General features: G+C 57.3%; 6 protein-coding genes across 6 annotated transcripts; 2 read left to right on the top strand and 4 right to left on the bottom strand.

Annotated features, from left to right (window-relative positions):
- Window positions 1-1,675: 1,675 nt before the first annotated feature.
- MFIFM68171_03541 (uncharacterized protein) lies at window positions 1,676-3,371 on the top strand (the record flags this gene model as incomplete). Its single annotated transcript, XM_071058962.1, has 3 exons — window positions 1,676-2,074; window positions 2,145-2,206; window positions 2,276-3,371. 3 exons carry the CDS (start codon window positions 1,676-1,678, stop codon window positions 3,369-3,371), a joined length of 1,557 nt encoding a protein of 518 aa, XP_070915063.1.
- Window positions 3,372-4,004: 633 nt separating this feature from the next.
- Window positions 4,005-6,208, bottom strand: MFIFM68171_03540 (uncharacterized protein; the record flags this gene model as incomplete). The annotated part of the gene is made up of 2 exons (XM_071058961.1): window positions 4,005-5,252; window positions 5,306-6,208. 2 exons carry the CDS (start codon window positions 6,206-6,208, stop codon window positions 4,005-4,007), a joined length of 2,151 nt encoding a protein of 716 aa, XP_070915062.1.
- A 960-nt stretch (window positions 6,209-7,168) lies between these two features.
- MFIFM68171_03539 (uncharacterized protein) lies at window positions 7,169-8,582 on the top strand (the record flags this gene model as incomplete). The annotated part of the gene is made up of 2 exons (XM_071058960.1): window positions 7,169-8,177; window positions 8,242-8,582. The coding sequence occupies 2 exons, from the start codon at window positions 7,169-7,171 to the stop codon at window positions 8,580-8,582; spliced, it is 1,350 nt and encodes a 449-aa protein (XP_070915061.1).
- Window positions 8,583-9,702: 1,120 nt separating this feature from the next.
- On the bottom strand, window positions 9,703-11,760 carry MFIFM68171_03538 (uncharacterized protein; the record flags this gene model as incomplete). Its single annotated transcript, XM_071058959.1, has 1 exon — window positions 9,703-11,760. One exon carries the CDS (start codon window positions 11,758-11,760, stop codon window positions 9,703-9,705), a length of 2,058 nt encoding a protein of 685 aa, XP_070915060.1.
- An 881-nt stretch (window positions 11,761-12,641) lies between these two features.
- On the bottom strand, window positions 12,642-13,163 carry DAD2 (DASH complex subunit dad2; the record flags this gene model as incomplete). The annotated part of the gene is made up of 3 exons (XM_071058958.1): window positions 12,642-12,775; window positions 12,828-12,887; window positions 12,950-13,163. The coding sequence occupies 3 exons, from the start codon at window positions 13,161-13,163 to the stop codon at window positions 12,642-12,644; spliced, it is 408 nt and encodes a 135-aa protein (XP_070915059.1).
- A 599-nt stretch (window positions 13,164-13,762) lies between these two features.
- Window positions 13,763-15,548, bottom strand: MFIFM68171_03536 (uncharacterized protein; the record flags this gene model as incomplete). Its single annotated transcript, XM_071058957.1, has 5 exons — window positions 13,763-13,922; window positions 14,002-14,168; window positions 14,238-14,317; window positions 14,392-15,424; window positions 15,486-15,548. 5 exons carry the CDS (start codon window positions 15,546-15,548, stop codon window positions 13,763-13,765), a joined length of 1,503 nt encoding a protein of 500 aa, XP_070915058.1.
- Window positions 15,549-16,038: the final 490 nt, after the last annotated feature.

Raw genomic sequence — 16,038 nt, 5'->3', positions numbered from 1 at the left:
TTAACCAACTGTGGGGAAGCGCCTCCCAAGTCCCGCCGTAGCCTGAAGTAATCCAAAATCCAAAGGCCGGCCGCGATCTCGAGTTGTTCGCTCGGTTGGTCCGGAATAGGGAGGTGCTGTGCTTTAGGTGTAGTATTGCAGCCCCTTTACTAGTATGTACAATACAGTACAGAGTATCAAGTATGTGCAAGTACACCGAAACCCACGATCTCGAGACCTCCCCGCTTCCACACGCCAGACTGGAATTGCCATTGGCATACCTTGTCGTGGGACAGGAAGGAAGCAACTAGTGGGAAGTCGTTGAGCGTGCGACGGCGACGGAGCCGGACCCGACTCTAACGTGGTTATGCATGATGCGGGACTAGCCATCAGGCCGATGTCATGCTAGTACGCATGCGGTGATCGTGCTATCGTGCAAAATCGGTCTATCGAAACATCACATGCTTCCTCTGGCACTTGAGCCCCGCAGAGCCAAGTTACCGAGAGGCTGTCCTCGCTGACAGAAGTGGTAATAGCTGCACGAACATTGGTGCGGAGAGGCACAATCAGCACATGTACATATACATGAAGCGTTTTTGTAAGCGGATGGGAGCCTGATTGGTGATGCTATTGTGCGCGCAATGCCAGGGCTTGGGGCCGCTTTCTATCTATGAGAAAACTCTTCGGAGACGTCTCGCTGTCTTGGGCATTGTCGCGGTCGCGGCAAAGGCCTGGACTTAGTAGAACGAAACGGGGTGCTTTGGTGAAATTAGCAGGGCCATGGCGACGGGTCACTGCTACCTTCCAGGCTCTCTAGGCCATTAGCTGCAATACACATAGAAACAGATATAAAGCACGTCCATTCGTCTGTAGCTACCCGACGCGCGCCCTACCCACTAGTCTTATACAGGTAGCTCCGAGGCCGTTAACTTTCTACAATCGACGGACTCGGTGATGCGCAGCACTTTGACTTGACCCAGTGGACGCGCTGCATCAGCGAACCAGGCGGATACTAACACATACGGACATACTGCACAGTTCATGCTCACATAGTAAGCATTTTTGTTGAAAAGCTGGGCACTCATCCTGCCATTTACAAGGCTCCCAAAGCAGTCACAGGGCCGAAATCACGCTGCAAGTCAGCCAGATCTGCTGACAGGGATGTCGTCTATGTACCGAACCACAGTTGCTGCTTGAATCCACCGCAATGGCCATTACCCCACAGATTCGGCGACGTGCAGATCTCGAGTCTCAGAGGTGCCAGGCGTTCTCGAGGTTTGTTTCCAAAAACCTGGTTCGCTACTTTTGCATCCCGGCGCTGGGACGCGGCTCGGCCGGCTCAGGTCGCTGGCCCAAAGGTCCAAGCCCCAAACCCCACGTCCCACGCCTCAAACCCCTAGCTTCTGATCCACCTGGTCCGTGAGTTTTGTGCAAAAGAGTTCCAGAACAGAGCGAGGAAGCTAGGTCTCGGTCTCGTTCGAGTGCGGGACTGGCCCGAGGTTAGCAGCCTCTTCTGCCTGCGTCACTTGTACGCGTTTGTTGATGAAATTGTTGCGCACATTCCGTGTTTGTGCTGGCAGCCGGAACTCTATTACCAATCCTCGCTGCTGCCGGGTGCTTTGCAGGCCCTGGCAATGCTGATCTCGGATTTGGAACAAGAGGTTCCCATCGACATTGCAGCGTCTCACACGGCGCAATGACCCGCCCGACGACGCAGTTAGCCTCGTCAACGCCAGCAATTGCTGTCTCGTCCATGTCGTCGTCATCGCGCCATGCTCGCCCAGCCCAGAGCCCTCGGGGACGCCCAAGATGGGACGAAGGGATTCCCCCCATCCTCCGGCCGCTCGTCCGCGCCTATCTCCTTGGCTATGCATCCAGTGTAGCACCGAGGCTGCTAACGCTGCTGCTCCAACACCTCACGCGCCGTAGGCACAGAGAGCGAGACGGAGCGACAACAACGGCCGGCGCACAACAGCAGCACAAGAATGGCGAGCCGTTCCTGGCGGCGCTGCAACGCATTCTCCGTGGCGGCCTTGACTGGCAGCGCTTTCCCACATTCTGTGCCGTCATTGTCGGCGGCAGCACGCTGCTCGAGGTGAGAGACCCTGTCAACACCGTTTCGCCAACCCGCATGACACTAAAACTTCGGCCAAACCTGATTTCAGCTCCCCTTCAGAGCCGTCTTCAACCGGCTCGCCAACAATCTCTCCGGGATCGCCCGGCAGAGGTGCGTTAGCCCCCCTTTCTCGCGCTTACACACACATCGAGACCATTATGCTGACGACCCCGTTCCCAGGCTTTCTCGGTGGTTCGCCTCGTTCATTGCTGCCTGGCTGAGCCTCCGCCTCCTCCAGTCCAAGAAGACGCCGAGCTTCACTGACACGGTCCCCTCGCCCGCAGGCGGGGCGCCCGAGACCGTCCACTATGCCGGGCGGACCCTCGACTTGACCCTCTTCGCGGTAACCCGCGCTCTGGACGTGATCGGCGGCGAGCTCTGGCATCGCCGCAAGCTCCGCCGGCAGGCCGCTTCCAGAAGATGGACCGCCCTCGAATTTGCCATCTCTCAGCTCACCGACCCCGCCATCTTCGCCGTCTCTAGCGGTCTGATCATGTGGACCTGGATCTACCTCCCCTCACGCCTGCCGCGGGCTTACAACAAGTGGATCGGCTCGGCCGCCGCCGTCGACGGCCGGTTGATCGAAGCTCTCCAGCGGGCTCGTACCAGGACGCTGCGCTACGGCGAGGACACACGGTGTGCTGACCTCCTCGGATCCATGTGCACCGACTACGGCTGGCCCAGGGAGTGGGGCGACCCAGCGCGGTCGGTCCCGTTCCCGTGCGAGATGGTCCACATGGGCTGCGGCTCCTCGTGCGAGTACCACGCCCTCTCGCGGTTCGCGAGGTCCTTCCGCTGGGCCATGGCCACCTACTTGCCGCTCAGCCTGCTCCTCGCCGTGAGGAACCCGAACTTGGCCGGCTTCCGCCGTGCGCTGGTGTCCGCGGCGAGGAGTTCGGCGTTCTTGGGCGCCTTCATTACCTTGTTTTACTACGGGGTGTGTCTTGCCCGAACGAGGGTGGGTCCCCACGTGGTGGGTAAAGACGCGCCGGCCAGGCAGCGCATTGACGGCGGCATTTGTATCGGGACTGGCTGTCTGTTGTGTGGGTGGAGCATCATGATTGAGAAGCCCCGCCGGAGGAAGGACATGGCGCTGTTTGTGGCGCCGCGTGCGCTGGCGACGCTCTTTCCGAGACGGTATGGGCTGGATAAGCAGTGGCGGGAGACGCTGGCGTTTGCGTTCAGCACGGCCGTGGTGTTTACCTGCGTGCTGGAGAACAGGGCGAGGGTAAGGGGCGTTTTGGGCGGGGTGTTGGGGAGCGTGTTGAAGCCATAGAGGGAATACGAAGTTAATGACTAATGTGTATAGTATTGTTCTCGAAACCGTCTTGTTGTAGCGATGATGTATGAGATGATGTATGGGATGGGTTATAGGAAGTATTAGACGGCTGCGATGGTGAGCATTCTAAACGGTCGGGTTCGTAGCAAGACGTATTGCCTTTTAGGAGGGCGGCGGGGGGAAGGGGTCTGGCCTGCGGTGGAAGTTACCTGAGGAACACAAGGCACCGAGTTCCATCGTCTTGACCAACCTGGGATACATCACAGACAAAAGATATAAAGCTAGGGCTTCCCTCGGAATGGGGGAAAACAGAACTTCTCTCCGTTGAGATATACGGCAGATCGTGGAGGCTGTTGTTGGAATTATAAGATAAGGTTTCTGTATGAGCTATGTCCAGTTTGGGATGCCCGCTTTTACAGCCCAAGACGACCTCGAATACATCTAAGCAAACAAAAGCGAAAAGGATATTCTCGTCAACATTTCCATCTCTTGTACCAGCCGTTCCCCAAATTTAACCTAAGATAGAGCCAAAACGCCGTTACCGCTGCAAGATTAGCACCGCTTATCATACACATAGATACAAGCCGTCTAGGCCCAACCCTCCTTCCAACCAGTATTCTCACTTCCGTTTTACAACTTCGCCTTCCCACCATCCTCCCTCCTCCTGCCCAGCCCCTCGCTCAACCAAACCCTCTCCCACCAGAACCGACACACCTCCTTCTCAAACTCACTCAGCCGCTCCACCTTGGCCGGCACGCCGGGATGCTTGACAAACTTGCCCGTCTCGCGCTCATCGTTGCCCTCGCCAAAGACCATGATCTTGCCGGTATGATCATCATCGCCATGCTCATGCTCATGACCGAAAGGTGACACAAAAGCAGGCCATTCCACCGCCTCCCCGTCCTCGTCCGCACCGGCACCGGCACCAAAACCGGACCGGGGGGGAGGATTCGGATCCCCGTCCCTGCTCGCCACGAACCGCGCCATCAGACCATGCATCCGGTCCGCCACCTTCCGCAGTCCGGGCTTGCCCCGCAGCACCGTCATGTCGTGCGCCACGACGGGGGCCTCGTCGACGTGGTTGGCCGCGTGCCACGCCGAGGTGGCCGCGTAGCGGTAGACGTACACTTTGGTGCTGCCGCTGCCGGTGCTCCGGCTTGCGACGGGCCCGGCGGCGGAGGCGGCGTTGCTCATGAAGTGGGCCGTCTGCAGGACGGGGCAGATGTACGCGTAGTGGGCGTAGGCGGCGTCGAGGCGTGCCCACTGGCGGCCCTTGCCGAAGGGGACGCCTCGGTAAGGGTTGTTGGGATCCGACGCCGAGGATGTGGCGGGGTCTGGGTAGAGGGACTCGAGTTTGTCGAGGTCGGCGTCGGTCATGGTGGGGATGAGGTATTTGAAGAAGGCGCGGAAGTCCGAGTTGGTGTCGGCTTTGGGGGGGATGAAGATTGTGCCTTCGTTGGTGTTGAATCCCGTGAGGATGGGGATGCGGAGGTGGGAGCCGTTGAGCCAGGAGGTGATTGGGAGGGTGGGGATGATCGGAGTGGCGTTGGGGTTGGTGAGGCTGGAGTTGGCGAGCGGGTTGGGCCCATCGATGACGGGCTGGAAGGGCCAGGTTACGTTGTCGACGTACTTGTCCCAGACGACCTTGGCAGCCGACACAATTTTCTGGACGGGAAGGGTGCGTAGATGGGTGAAGATTTCGGATTCGGGGACGCCGCCGGCTCCTGCAGCGGTAAGGAACTCGCGGAACTGGATTAAGTGGCGGGGGTGGGTTGGGTAGAAGACCGCGCGGGCAGTAGCAGCGCCCGATTCGAGGATGGCTTTATGGAAAGGGGCCGGGGAGGAAGAGCGGCCGTAGAACATAAGGTGGTGGCCGATCTATACAGCTGTTAGCAGGGCGGAAGAACGAGAAGTGGCTAGCATAAACATACAGAGTGTGCGCCTGCGCTGAGTCCCATGATGGTTACGTTCCCCGAGTCGCCGCCGAAGGACTCAATATTGTCCTGCACCCATTCCAGCAGGTGCTGTTGGTCCCGTAAGCCCAGATTCAACAAGCCTTCCCGGGCAGTCACATCGGACGGCAGGAATCCCAGCGCGCCAACCCGATAGTTGAAGCTGACGGCCACTATGGGCGCCTCAGCCCAGGCGACGAAGCTTGCCATGTTGCGCTCGTTCCCGCGGCCCGTATTGAACCCGCCGCCGTGGACATAGACCACGACGGGCAGCTGCGCCTTCCGCTTCTCGCTCCCTTCCTTTGCATAGCCGTCCTTGTCGACCAGCCCAGCCGGTCGGTAGATGTTTGCGTTCAGACAATTCTCGCCCATGTCCTCGCGCACCACGCCGTCAGTCGGGCACACCTGGCCAAACCGCACGGCGTCAAAAGTCCTTGTGGACTCCGGCACCGGCTTCGGCGGACGGAAGCGGTTCTCGCCGCCCGTATCTTGGCCATAGGGCACGCCGCGGAAGGCTTCAATCGCCTTGGGATAGCGGGCCGACGGGAGCAGTGTTACGCCAACGTAGGTGCCCTGACGAAGAGTGGCAGCGGGGGCCGAGGCCGATGGGCCGGTCGCCGTTGGTTTCGCCATGGTGGTTCTGGTTGGCGCAAGCTCCGGGTCTGTTGGATCCGATCCCGATCCCGCTCCCGCTCCCGGATGCGTGTCGCCTCCGTTGCCGTTGCCTTTGCCCAGGGGAAACAGCGACGCAGACAACCTTTGGACGTTCCCGTATCCGTACACGTAGGCGTAGAGCCAGAGCAGCAGCACCGCGGCGAGTGCAGAGAGCCACGGCACCATCCAGCGCTGCGGCCTCCGCTTTAAGCTCGACGGTAAGAGCATGGCGGGTCTCGGTCCAGGGTCCGCTGCAGTGCGGAGGGGAGCTTGGCGCTGTTGAATGCCTGCTCGGCTATTATCTGCCGCATGCCGCCATGATATGAAAAATGTTACGAAGACGGTGAGCCGGCGGTTGGCTAACGGTTTCCGCAGGCTCGGACTTTGTTGTCGGTGTCTTGACGGGAAGGATTGCGAAGTGCCGCGAGGATGACGAGAGGGGAACGCGGGCAGGCACCGCACATTTAATTGTTTTGCTGCCCTGTAACCCGTGCCATAGGCGACAGTGGTTCGGGATCTTCGAGGGGCCCCGGCCGGTGACACAGCAGCGATCCACAAGCTTTCTGGCGGCGCACACGAGGCTAAATCGCAATTGTTAGTGGGGCGAAGTGTTCTAAGTAGTAGTACGGAGGTCCATCACTGTGCTACAGTACTTGTCTTTTCCCCTTCTATGTTTCTTTCAATTCCTACTCTCCTTAATTATCTATTTTCTTGTTTCTTTTCTTGTTTTGCCCTTCTCTCCTCTCTCTCTCTCTCTCTCTCTCTCACAAACATAGACCCTCCTTCTCCCCTTTATTTTCTCTCACTTTTTCCCACATTTATTTTATCTATTTATATCATTTTTTGTCTTCTACGCCGTCACGCCAATTTGAACCTTGCAGAACGACCCGCCTGCCCGGATTGGCTAGGCGCCTCGTTTCCTGCTTCGACAGTCCAATAGGTTGCCGACGGCAACAGTTTCGTTTGTATCGTGCCAGTTTGTCCGAGATAGATGTCTGGTTGGTCTGCTCTGCTTGGCGGAGAAGAGAGTATGCCGACCGTAGGCCTCATTGCAGCGAATGTGCTCTTTCTGCCCGATGACTTCTGCTTCTCCCTTCGTTCGTCAAGGCCAGAATCGCGGCCACCCTTGCGGTTCATGACCGTGCTTGCACAAACCCATTGACCTGCGAGAGCCGACAACCTGCTACCATGTATCTTGACGACCTCGACCCGCAGACCCGAGACCTCGTCATCCAAATGCAGCTGGAGGACCTCAGGGCCCTCCGGGAAGCCGCGGCTGCGGGGAATCGAAAGGGCAAGCGGCGTCTGGGAGAGGTCAATGATGCTGAAGTTGCGCTTGACGCCTATCAAAGCGAGCTCGCGTCGGCCTTGCAGAGCCTCGCAGACCATGCCATGTGCGAGAGCATCGCTCGTGCCGTGGTTTCAGATGCCAGGCTGCTCCAACGTTCGCTGCAAGAGGAGGAGCAGTCCGCCCGCGACAGGGAGATGGCCTTTGCTTTGAGCTCTCAAGGGGCCCATCGGGATGCCAAGGTCCACGTGCCAGTTGTCCCGTCGTCTGTCGACGGCAACTTGGTTGAGAAGTTCCAGAACCTTCAATTTCTTTCGACCGACAAGGATGGGGCCACGACGAGTCGAGCAGAGTCGTCGACGTGGGCAGCAAGCAGACGGTGGCCAGCTACCAACGGCGAGCGACAGCAGCCGTCAAAGGTCTGTGTCGCGTGTTGCGACAAGAAATATGCCACCGATGTCGCTGCCTGCCCCTGCTCGCATGATTACTGCCGCGACTGTCTTGATAGTTTATTCAAGGCCTCCCTTACCGATGAGACGCTGTTTCCTCCTCGGTGTTGCGGCCGGGAGATTCCTCTGCAGATTTACCGTGACCTCGTCAACGACGCAAAGTTCATGGGGACGTTCCGAGCCAAAAAGATCGAGTTTGAAACCCCAAACAGGACGTATTGCCATCAGCCAGCCTGTTCGACATTCGTCCCGCCGCAGTCCATTCGACTAAATGTTGGAACTTGCGTGCGATGTTTCGGCCAGACATGCTCTATATGCAAAGCCCGCGCACATCAAGGGAGCGACTGCCCTCAAGATACTGCTCTCCAGGAGACGCTACGCCTTGCGGCCGAGCAAGGTTGGCAGCGGTGCAGCTCGTGTCAATCCGTCGTCGAACTCCACCACGGCTGCAACCACATAAGTGAGTGGCCGGATCACTACCTACTGACTGAGGAACTCGCTCTGATACTTGCCCCGATCCTCAGCCTGCCGCTGCGGATACCAGTTCTGCTATGTCTGCGGAGAACGATGGAAGACTTGCGGGTGCCAGCAATGGGATGAGGAGCGGCTCGTTACTCGCGCCAACGCCATTGTCGACCGCAATGCTGCACGCATGGGCGCCCAGCGGCGGGCCAACCTCGTTGAGAGGGAACTACAAAACCTCAGAGCTAACCACCAGTGCCGGCATCGGGATTGGAGGTCCCGTGGAGGCCGGCACCGGTGCGAGGAATGCCACGATTACCTCCCCATGTACATCTATGAGTGTACGCAATGTAGGGTCTTAGCTTGTAGGCGGTGCCGCTACAACCGCCTCCAAGCCCTTTAAAGACACCTGGCGCGGCTCCGGCTATCACAGCTTCTGTGCTGCGTTGATGGTGGCGATGTTCTTGGACATTGACAAATTCAAGTATTGGCGGGGCATTGGACAGGACTCCAATGGTATTGGTAGGAGCAGGATGTGGTGGCGAGTAAGACGCTGTCTATAAAGGAGACTGTATTTCAGGCCCTAAGGCACACGTTCTAGATAATGAACCTTTCTATCACCTATGCAGCCCTAAACCTAATTACAGATATGATCAGAGAAACAAAAGGGGAAAAAGAGAGAGCAATGTTCGCGGCAACGGTGACGCCAACTTATTCACCCCTCTTGTTCTCATTAGCTGGCTGTTGCCAGGGATAAGAAACCATCGAGATCGGATTTCAGATGAATTACAGTCCAGAAAACATTTCCAGCCCTGCAGTCCAAGGGTACAGCTCGCTTCCGCAAAGAATGACGGACTGGTGTTGGAAACGTGACCCTGTCGTTGTGGGTAACAGACGGGAACAACCCCAAACTACATCGGCCCTGGGTCATATCGGTATAAGATATAATCCAGTACTTAGAATCAAAACACAGGCCTGCCGTTTGCCACTTGTGGTTCATCAAACGCAGACACCTTGATAATGAAAACAGCACTTCGACCGATAGCACTGAAGGCACGCCAGCCCCAATCATGCCTCCCCTCCCCTCAACGGCAAGCATCAAGAGCGAAGTAAGCTAAGATATCTCAATTCTGCAAGTCCCAGCGTGTCTTCCTAAAGCAGCAGACCTAACAAGTAATAACCGTGTTCTCGGACTCCAAACCAGGCAGGGGTATCAATACACTGAAGACTCCTGCCAAACCACCCCCCACAATAAAAAAATAAGGCAGATACAGACACACATCATCCCCTTTTGCGCTCCTAAAACGCACAGCACACGCCCCAAAACCCCTCCATAAAACAACGGTAACGGTGAAAAACCAAACCAAATACGAACCCCTCCCCGAAAGACGGAGACAAACAAACTCCTAAAACGCAGTCCTGCAATGCAGCACGTTTCGCTCCGCTCCACTCCACTCTACCAACCATTTCCCCACAGACCGACTAATGACTCCGGGGGAATCTAGGCAAAAGAATCAGCAGCATCACGCTGCCGAAGCAACAACCTTCTCCTTCGGATCCCTCAGTTTCTTCATCTTCTCCTGCTTCTCCTTCCACTCGCGGCTCAGCTGCCTAGACCGCTCCGCCGCCTCCTGTCGCGCAAGCCTCGTCGCCTCCTCCCTTTCGCGGCGCTCCCGCTCCCGGTCTGCCGCGTACGAGTTGTCCTTGGAAAAGATCTCTTTCCCCCTCATCTTCTGCTGCTGCGCCTCCTCAGCGCTGACCGTGCTCCGCTTGCTGCCGCCGCTGTGGATGCTGCCCGTCGACGTCGATGTCGCACGGCTGCTGCTGGTGGGCTGGTTCTGTTGTTGCGGCTGCTTCTGCGTTTCACGGCCGCGGGCTGGCTGCCGGGTTTGTTGCTGCTGTTGTTGAGAAGCCGAGGATGCAGTCCCCTTGGACGACGAGGACGGGACAGCCGTCGAGTGTCTCTTCTTAACGGTAGGCGTGGGGGTGGCTGACTCGGACGAGCCCGAACCCGCGGCCCTGTCCCGCCGGGCCAGGCTGGCCAGCGTCTCGCGCGGTGCCGAGCTGGGGACGATGCTGGCGCGGATGGGTCTGGCCTTGAACTCGCGACGCTTGCGCTCTTCCTCTTCTTGCGCCCGCAGCTTTGCCTCACGTTCCTCGCGCTTCCGCCGCGAGATGGCGTCGCCAGGCAGCTCAAACGTGGGACGGGTCGGAGGCTTCGTGGACTTGACGTGCGGCTTGGAAGGTGAGTACGCGGCAGCCACGGCGGCAGCTTGCTCGGGCGTGATATGCTGGGACCGGCGGGCCTCACGTTGCTCCTTCAAGCGACGAGCCACGGCCTCGCCCGGCAGCTCGAACGCCGCGACCGTGGGAGGCTTGCTAGACTTGGCGGGCGGTTTCGGCGGGAGAAGGCTTGTCGGTCTCGGGACTTTTCGTGTGGTCGTGCCGTCCTCGTCGGTAGATGCCACCGAGGTCGGCTTGCGTACAGATGAGCTGCGCGCCACTGATTTGCCTTTGACCGAGCTTGCGGCCGTCCTGACCGAAGATGCCCGCTTCAAGGGCGTCGACTTGGTCTCTGCTTCGTTAATTCCCTGCACGGGAACCTTGGTTGGCTCGGGAGATGCCACTTGGCCGAGCTGGGCGACCTCGTTCAGGGCTTCTAGCTCTTCTTCCAGCTTATCGAGTTCTTCGACAGAATCCTCAATCCGGGACAAGGGCCTTGGCGGTTGGGAGACAAGGAGATGCTCCGAGGCGCCGTCATCTTTGGCGACCAGGGCTGTTTCTGGGGACTTGGGCAGCTCTGGGGTTCCTGTCTGCGGCTCGGCCACAGTTGTCTCGCTGTGGTGAGGCTGGTCTGCTGAGGCAGCTACCCCGTCCATTCTGAACTTGTGGGCACCCTCAACACGCGTGGCTAATAGCGTATAGATGTTAGCTGGTCTGCCGGCCTTGCCAGGTGACGCGCCGGACTGCGTTCTGCGGTGCACGAGATTGCACCCGAAATACAGCCTCTTCTCGTCCCTGGGCAGCTCTGTGTCGTCACGAGAGTCGCCGAGAGACCCGCGCTCCTTGGCGGAGGCGTTTACTGGAATTGAAAGCAGCCACTCGAACTGACCTTCCTGGTGTTTCCAGAGCTGCGCCTGAGTGCTCGGAAGTTGTTGGCTGGCCAGGGCAAGGGGGTTGTTGCTCTCAAAGTCTGCTGGGGCGTGGTTAGCGCACGTTACGCCAGACATTCCGAGTCCGCCGGGCGTCTTGCCTTGTGAGCTGTGCTTGGTGGTGTTTATGCCGGCACCAGAGCTTGTGTTGGATGTGCCACGGAGAGGGTGGCTGATGTCGGGTGTTGTGGATGCGGCTCGGCAGGGGCTGGTGGCTTCGAGGGCTGGACGATGCTTGATTCCTTGACAGCTGCTGACAAGAATCTCGGATATATTCTCTTTCCTGACAGGGCTGTGGATGTGCAAGTTGTCCAGGTCCTGGTTCAGAGACTCAATGGCCGGCTTGATGTTCTGGATGTTGCCAACTGAAAGCTCGCCGAGGACGTTGCGAGAATGGGCGCCCTGTCGAGGTCGAGAACTGGCCGCCATGGCTTTAATATTAAAATCCCAATTAAGCCAAGACCGGCCGGATTGTCGCAGGTCACGATGGCCCCAGGACTGCGGGAGAGCAGGGGTGTGGCCAAATGTAATTTCGGCGATATTGGGGCGCGCCGAGAATGAGGGGCGTTTGATCCCCGGATCCTCAGCAGGGACCGACAGGTATCGCGATCTGGGGATATCTGATCAAAAAAGACCAATGATGCTTGCTAGCAATTGGATGGGATCTGGGATGCTTTAACACAAAGGTAGATAGGCGTGCAGGTAGAAAGCAACCGACGCGGCAGAGAGAGTTTTGAAGAGCGGCAGGATCCATGCATTGTTTACTTTCCCGCGCCGCCGACATGCCGAGAAGCCATCGCCTGGGGAGCTCTCCGGTGCAGCTTCCGTCACGACCCGCGTAAATCGCCCATCGCACTGCATGTCTCACTTTCTGCAACTTCCCGACTTCCAGGCTGATTTCGGGTTTGTCAGGAACCCCACTTCCAGGACTTTCTGAGGGACGCTAACAGGCTGTGTGCTCTCGCCAAGACCAAGAGATCCGTCACTTCTGTGAATGCGATATACACGTACGAAGTGCGTTGCTGTACTGTACAAACAGACGCAGTTGGGTGCTGACTAAGGAACGCGAGGTTGACGCGCATGGCTTTCATGTCCTTACCCCGCTATCCCGGGGGAGGCACAGCAGGACGGCTAATGGCGATCCACCGTGACGCCGGGGTCGAAGCCTTGGGGGCAATGGGAAATCTCCCATTGCAACCACGTGTGAGTCTGAAGCTGTTTCCACACTCTGTGGGCGGTGCATCGCCCAACGCCATTGCCTGGCGTGGCCTGGAATCGTGATGAAGCGGCTGCCACCTTCAAGTTATGCATCATCCTGATTCTTCCTCCGTTGCCCCTTCTGCATGTGCTTGGAGTGCAGGGGCGTGCTCTGTAGGGATCCGAACGAGCGTCTGGGGGAGAGGTATCCCATCCCCCTCCTCTCCGCTGGGCTTGGGAAGTTTCGCTGTTGCCAATTTAGCTCACCTTCCGCATCTGGGGAAAGGGGGTGGGCGTACCTGATGCCATGTTGATCGCCCTTAGCACGTTATGCCAGTTGCTCAAGACAAGGGCAATAGCTGAACAGAACGGTCAGCAAGCGATGGTACGACAGCGATGAGGGCAACCAAGCCCAACACACCTTCTGTCCCGTCAGAAAGCGTAGCAAGCTTCTGCTCTAGAGCCTCCATTTGGGAAGCAACTGCCGCGCTGAGATCGCGCAGTTCTTTGAGATTCTGGAGCTCGGCCTTCTTCTCATTAACCCTTGCAACTAAGGCAGGAGACTGCCCAGCGCTGGCCGAAAGCGACGGCTGCCGCATGTGGGATGAGAGAGATCTTGACGGGAACGCAGACATTTTTTCGCCGGAAATTAGACTACGCTGAATTTGACGATAAAGAAGTGAAGAGCAGGTGTTAAGTTGCCGGACTCTCAGCGGCCTGGGGTTGGGCAGTTGTGTTTGGTAGAAAGTGGACCAGGAAAGTTGTAATTTGATTGGCTGGCTTATTGTGTACAAACTGCGTGGGAAGGGTACAACAGCAGATGGCGACCTGTATGTCAAGAACCAGCTTGTCACGCCACAGCGCAATGTCTGGGATCTGCTGTGCCTTCACGATAGTCTTATTTTTAATCGCTCTTCTCCCCTTTTTTGTAAAAATCGAGGCAGTTTGGCCAATCGACCCAAACCTACCCTCCTACTTAGCAGCCCGCGTTAAGGCGTGCGCGCACAGGAAGACCATACAGATAGATACAATCGAACATGTAAAAACTAAATCTTACAACCAGTCCGATGACGCACGTGATAGGCGTTTGAGGTCCTGTTCTGTGTAAAATCACACCAGAGTGGATGCAGGAACAGGTCCCAATTATGTAAGACCACCATTCGCCGTTTCTTCCAGGGGCAACTTAAGACATGGAAACCGCAGACGACCCGAGCCATCCAATTCTGCCTTCCCCTTATGGCCTTGACACCGGGGAAAGTCTCACATTAATCGCGCCCTTCTCCCAAAGCCCATAAATCTTCTGGTTGTTCCACTTCCTGCTCTCCGGCATGATCTCTAGGTCAAAGTTCCAGAGCAGCCGCACCAAAATCAGTCGCATCTCAGCATAGGCAAGACTATTATTCTAACATCAGCGATGCCGCGGTGATATGAAGTTTGCACACCGGAGCGGGCGGGAAAGGGGCGAGTACATACTTTCTTCCGATGCAGTTTCGCGGGCCGACTGAAAAGGGCTGCAGCACACCCCGGGCGTCGTGAGCATACTTGGGATCGCCCAGCCAGCGCTCAGGCACAAACTTCTGGGCGTCGCGAAAATTGCGCTCGCTCTGATAAGACGCCCATTGGGGGACTCCCACGGATGTCTGTACGCATGTTGTGAGTTGCTGGGCGGGTACTATCTGGCGCTGATGGAGAGGTGGGAATCTGCTCACATTGCCGGGAATCCAATATCCCTCAATGAACTCGCCTTTCGGTGGCGTGCGCCTTGGTAGGATAGCAGGCACTGGAGGGTCTTTTTGGAATAGCAGGGTCAGCAACAAGGGCCGAGAGGGACCGGTGGACAAGGTGCGGTGGGCGACATCTTACACATGCGGAAACCCTCTTCGAGCACGGCGTTCATGTACACAAGGTCGTTTACCCGCAGTAGCGTGATCTCATCCTCGCTGCTGAACGAGGAGCGAATCTCCTTCACCAGCTTATCATATTTATCGCGGTTGGTCAGCAGATGGAACGTCGTCCCACTGAGCTGTGTCGCTGTGGTTTCGCTTCCGGCAACAATCAGGACGTTGGCGTTTTCCACAATCTCCCCAAACGTCATACCCTTCTCGTCATTGTGGCGCAGGATGTACGACATGAAGTCTTCGCGTGACACATTGCCGCTCTCGAGCCGGCGTTTGACCGTTTGCTCGCTTAACGCCCAGTGTTCCTTCCGGCTGCGTACCAGCTTCTGTGGAATCAGAAGCGACACGAGCGGCTTGAGTGCCGGGTATCGCAGCAAAACCTCGCTGTAAACAACGCTCTTCACGTTTGCGAAGATCATCGCCACCCAGGGATGGTAGCCGCCCTTTTCGAGACAGCCAAACGGCTGGCCGAAGGCCAAGTCGCCGATCAAGTCGAAAGTTGTGAAGTTGTACCACCGCACAACATCGACCGCTTCACCCTCGCGGGCACGTTCACTGAGCCTGAGGATAAACAGATCAATGTAGTGTTTCATGATATCCTCCTGGCCCCGTAGCGCCTTGTCCGAGAATGCGTGCGCCAGCAGCCGCCTCTGACGCCGATGGTCGTTGTCATTGGAGTTGATGATATGCGAATGCCCGGATAGGCTAGCGCGGTAGACACGCGGGTCCTTCTGGAAGGTCTCCTGGCCGGCGGTGCGGTGGCCGTAGATTGTCTTCCATGCGTCAGGTGCTGCGAAGGATACATTGTCGGCCGTGAAGCGCACGACGGGGCCGTATTGATCGTGCAGTTCTTTTAGTTTACGTGGCCACTGGCCGCGCAGACTGTGATACAAGTACGGCAAGTCCGAGAAGGTGTAGAGCTTGGGACCGGGCACTTTAGCTAGAGGATGAAGAAAAGCATAGTACACGCTCCTGACGGCAAAATAGAGAAAGAGTACCTTGTCATGCTTGGTTAGTACCCGAGCCTTGCGGCTTAAACAGAGGGTCTGGAAAACTTACTCCGCCGAGCGCTACCACAACTCCTCCCACAGGGTGGACGGTGCGGATAAAAGTGATAGACATTGCCACGCTAAGGCCATTGACCTACCGCCAGGCCTGTTAATTAATGGCAGTTTGGTGGCTTACGGAGAGGAAAAAGGCCGTAAAAATTTGGGACGATAGGAGATCCTATATACGCAGTACATTGAGGTCAAGGTTTTGTCCGATGCAGATTCCTTCTCGCTTTCGTATTTACCGTTCGCCACTGCAACATCGGTTGTGGGCACGCGTTCATATTTCCCTGAGACGATCAGCTCGGACTGTCGGAGTGTATTAAACTGCGCCCCGCCCCTCGGCACGGCCTCACACCGTCCTCCTATCCGGTTTTAGTGGGAGCTACCTCCGGCGCCGTCGTGGGCTAAGGGCTGTACTATTTGTCTGGCAAACAGTTGAAGATGCTGCCGCTCGCTAGACCGCTAAAACCATATTTTCTTAACCTCGTTAACTCGCAGCCATGCACTGCTCGAGTTTAACAGGCTGGTCAATGATGTGTCGCGAGTTCTCGTGAGAAATA

This window comes from Madurella fahalii (genome assembly GCF_045866475.1).
Source record: "Madurella fahalii IFM 68171 DNA, scaffold_2, whole genome shotgun sequence".
In the NCBI taxonomy this organism is placed as follows: domain Eukaryota; kingdom Fungi; phylum Ascomycota; class Sordariomycetes; order Sordariales; genus Madurella; species Madurella fahalii.
Note: the sequence above shows the minus strand (reverse complement) of the source record. Positions and strands in the feature narration are given on the sequence as shown.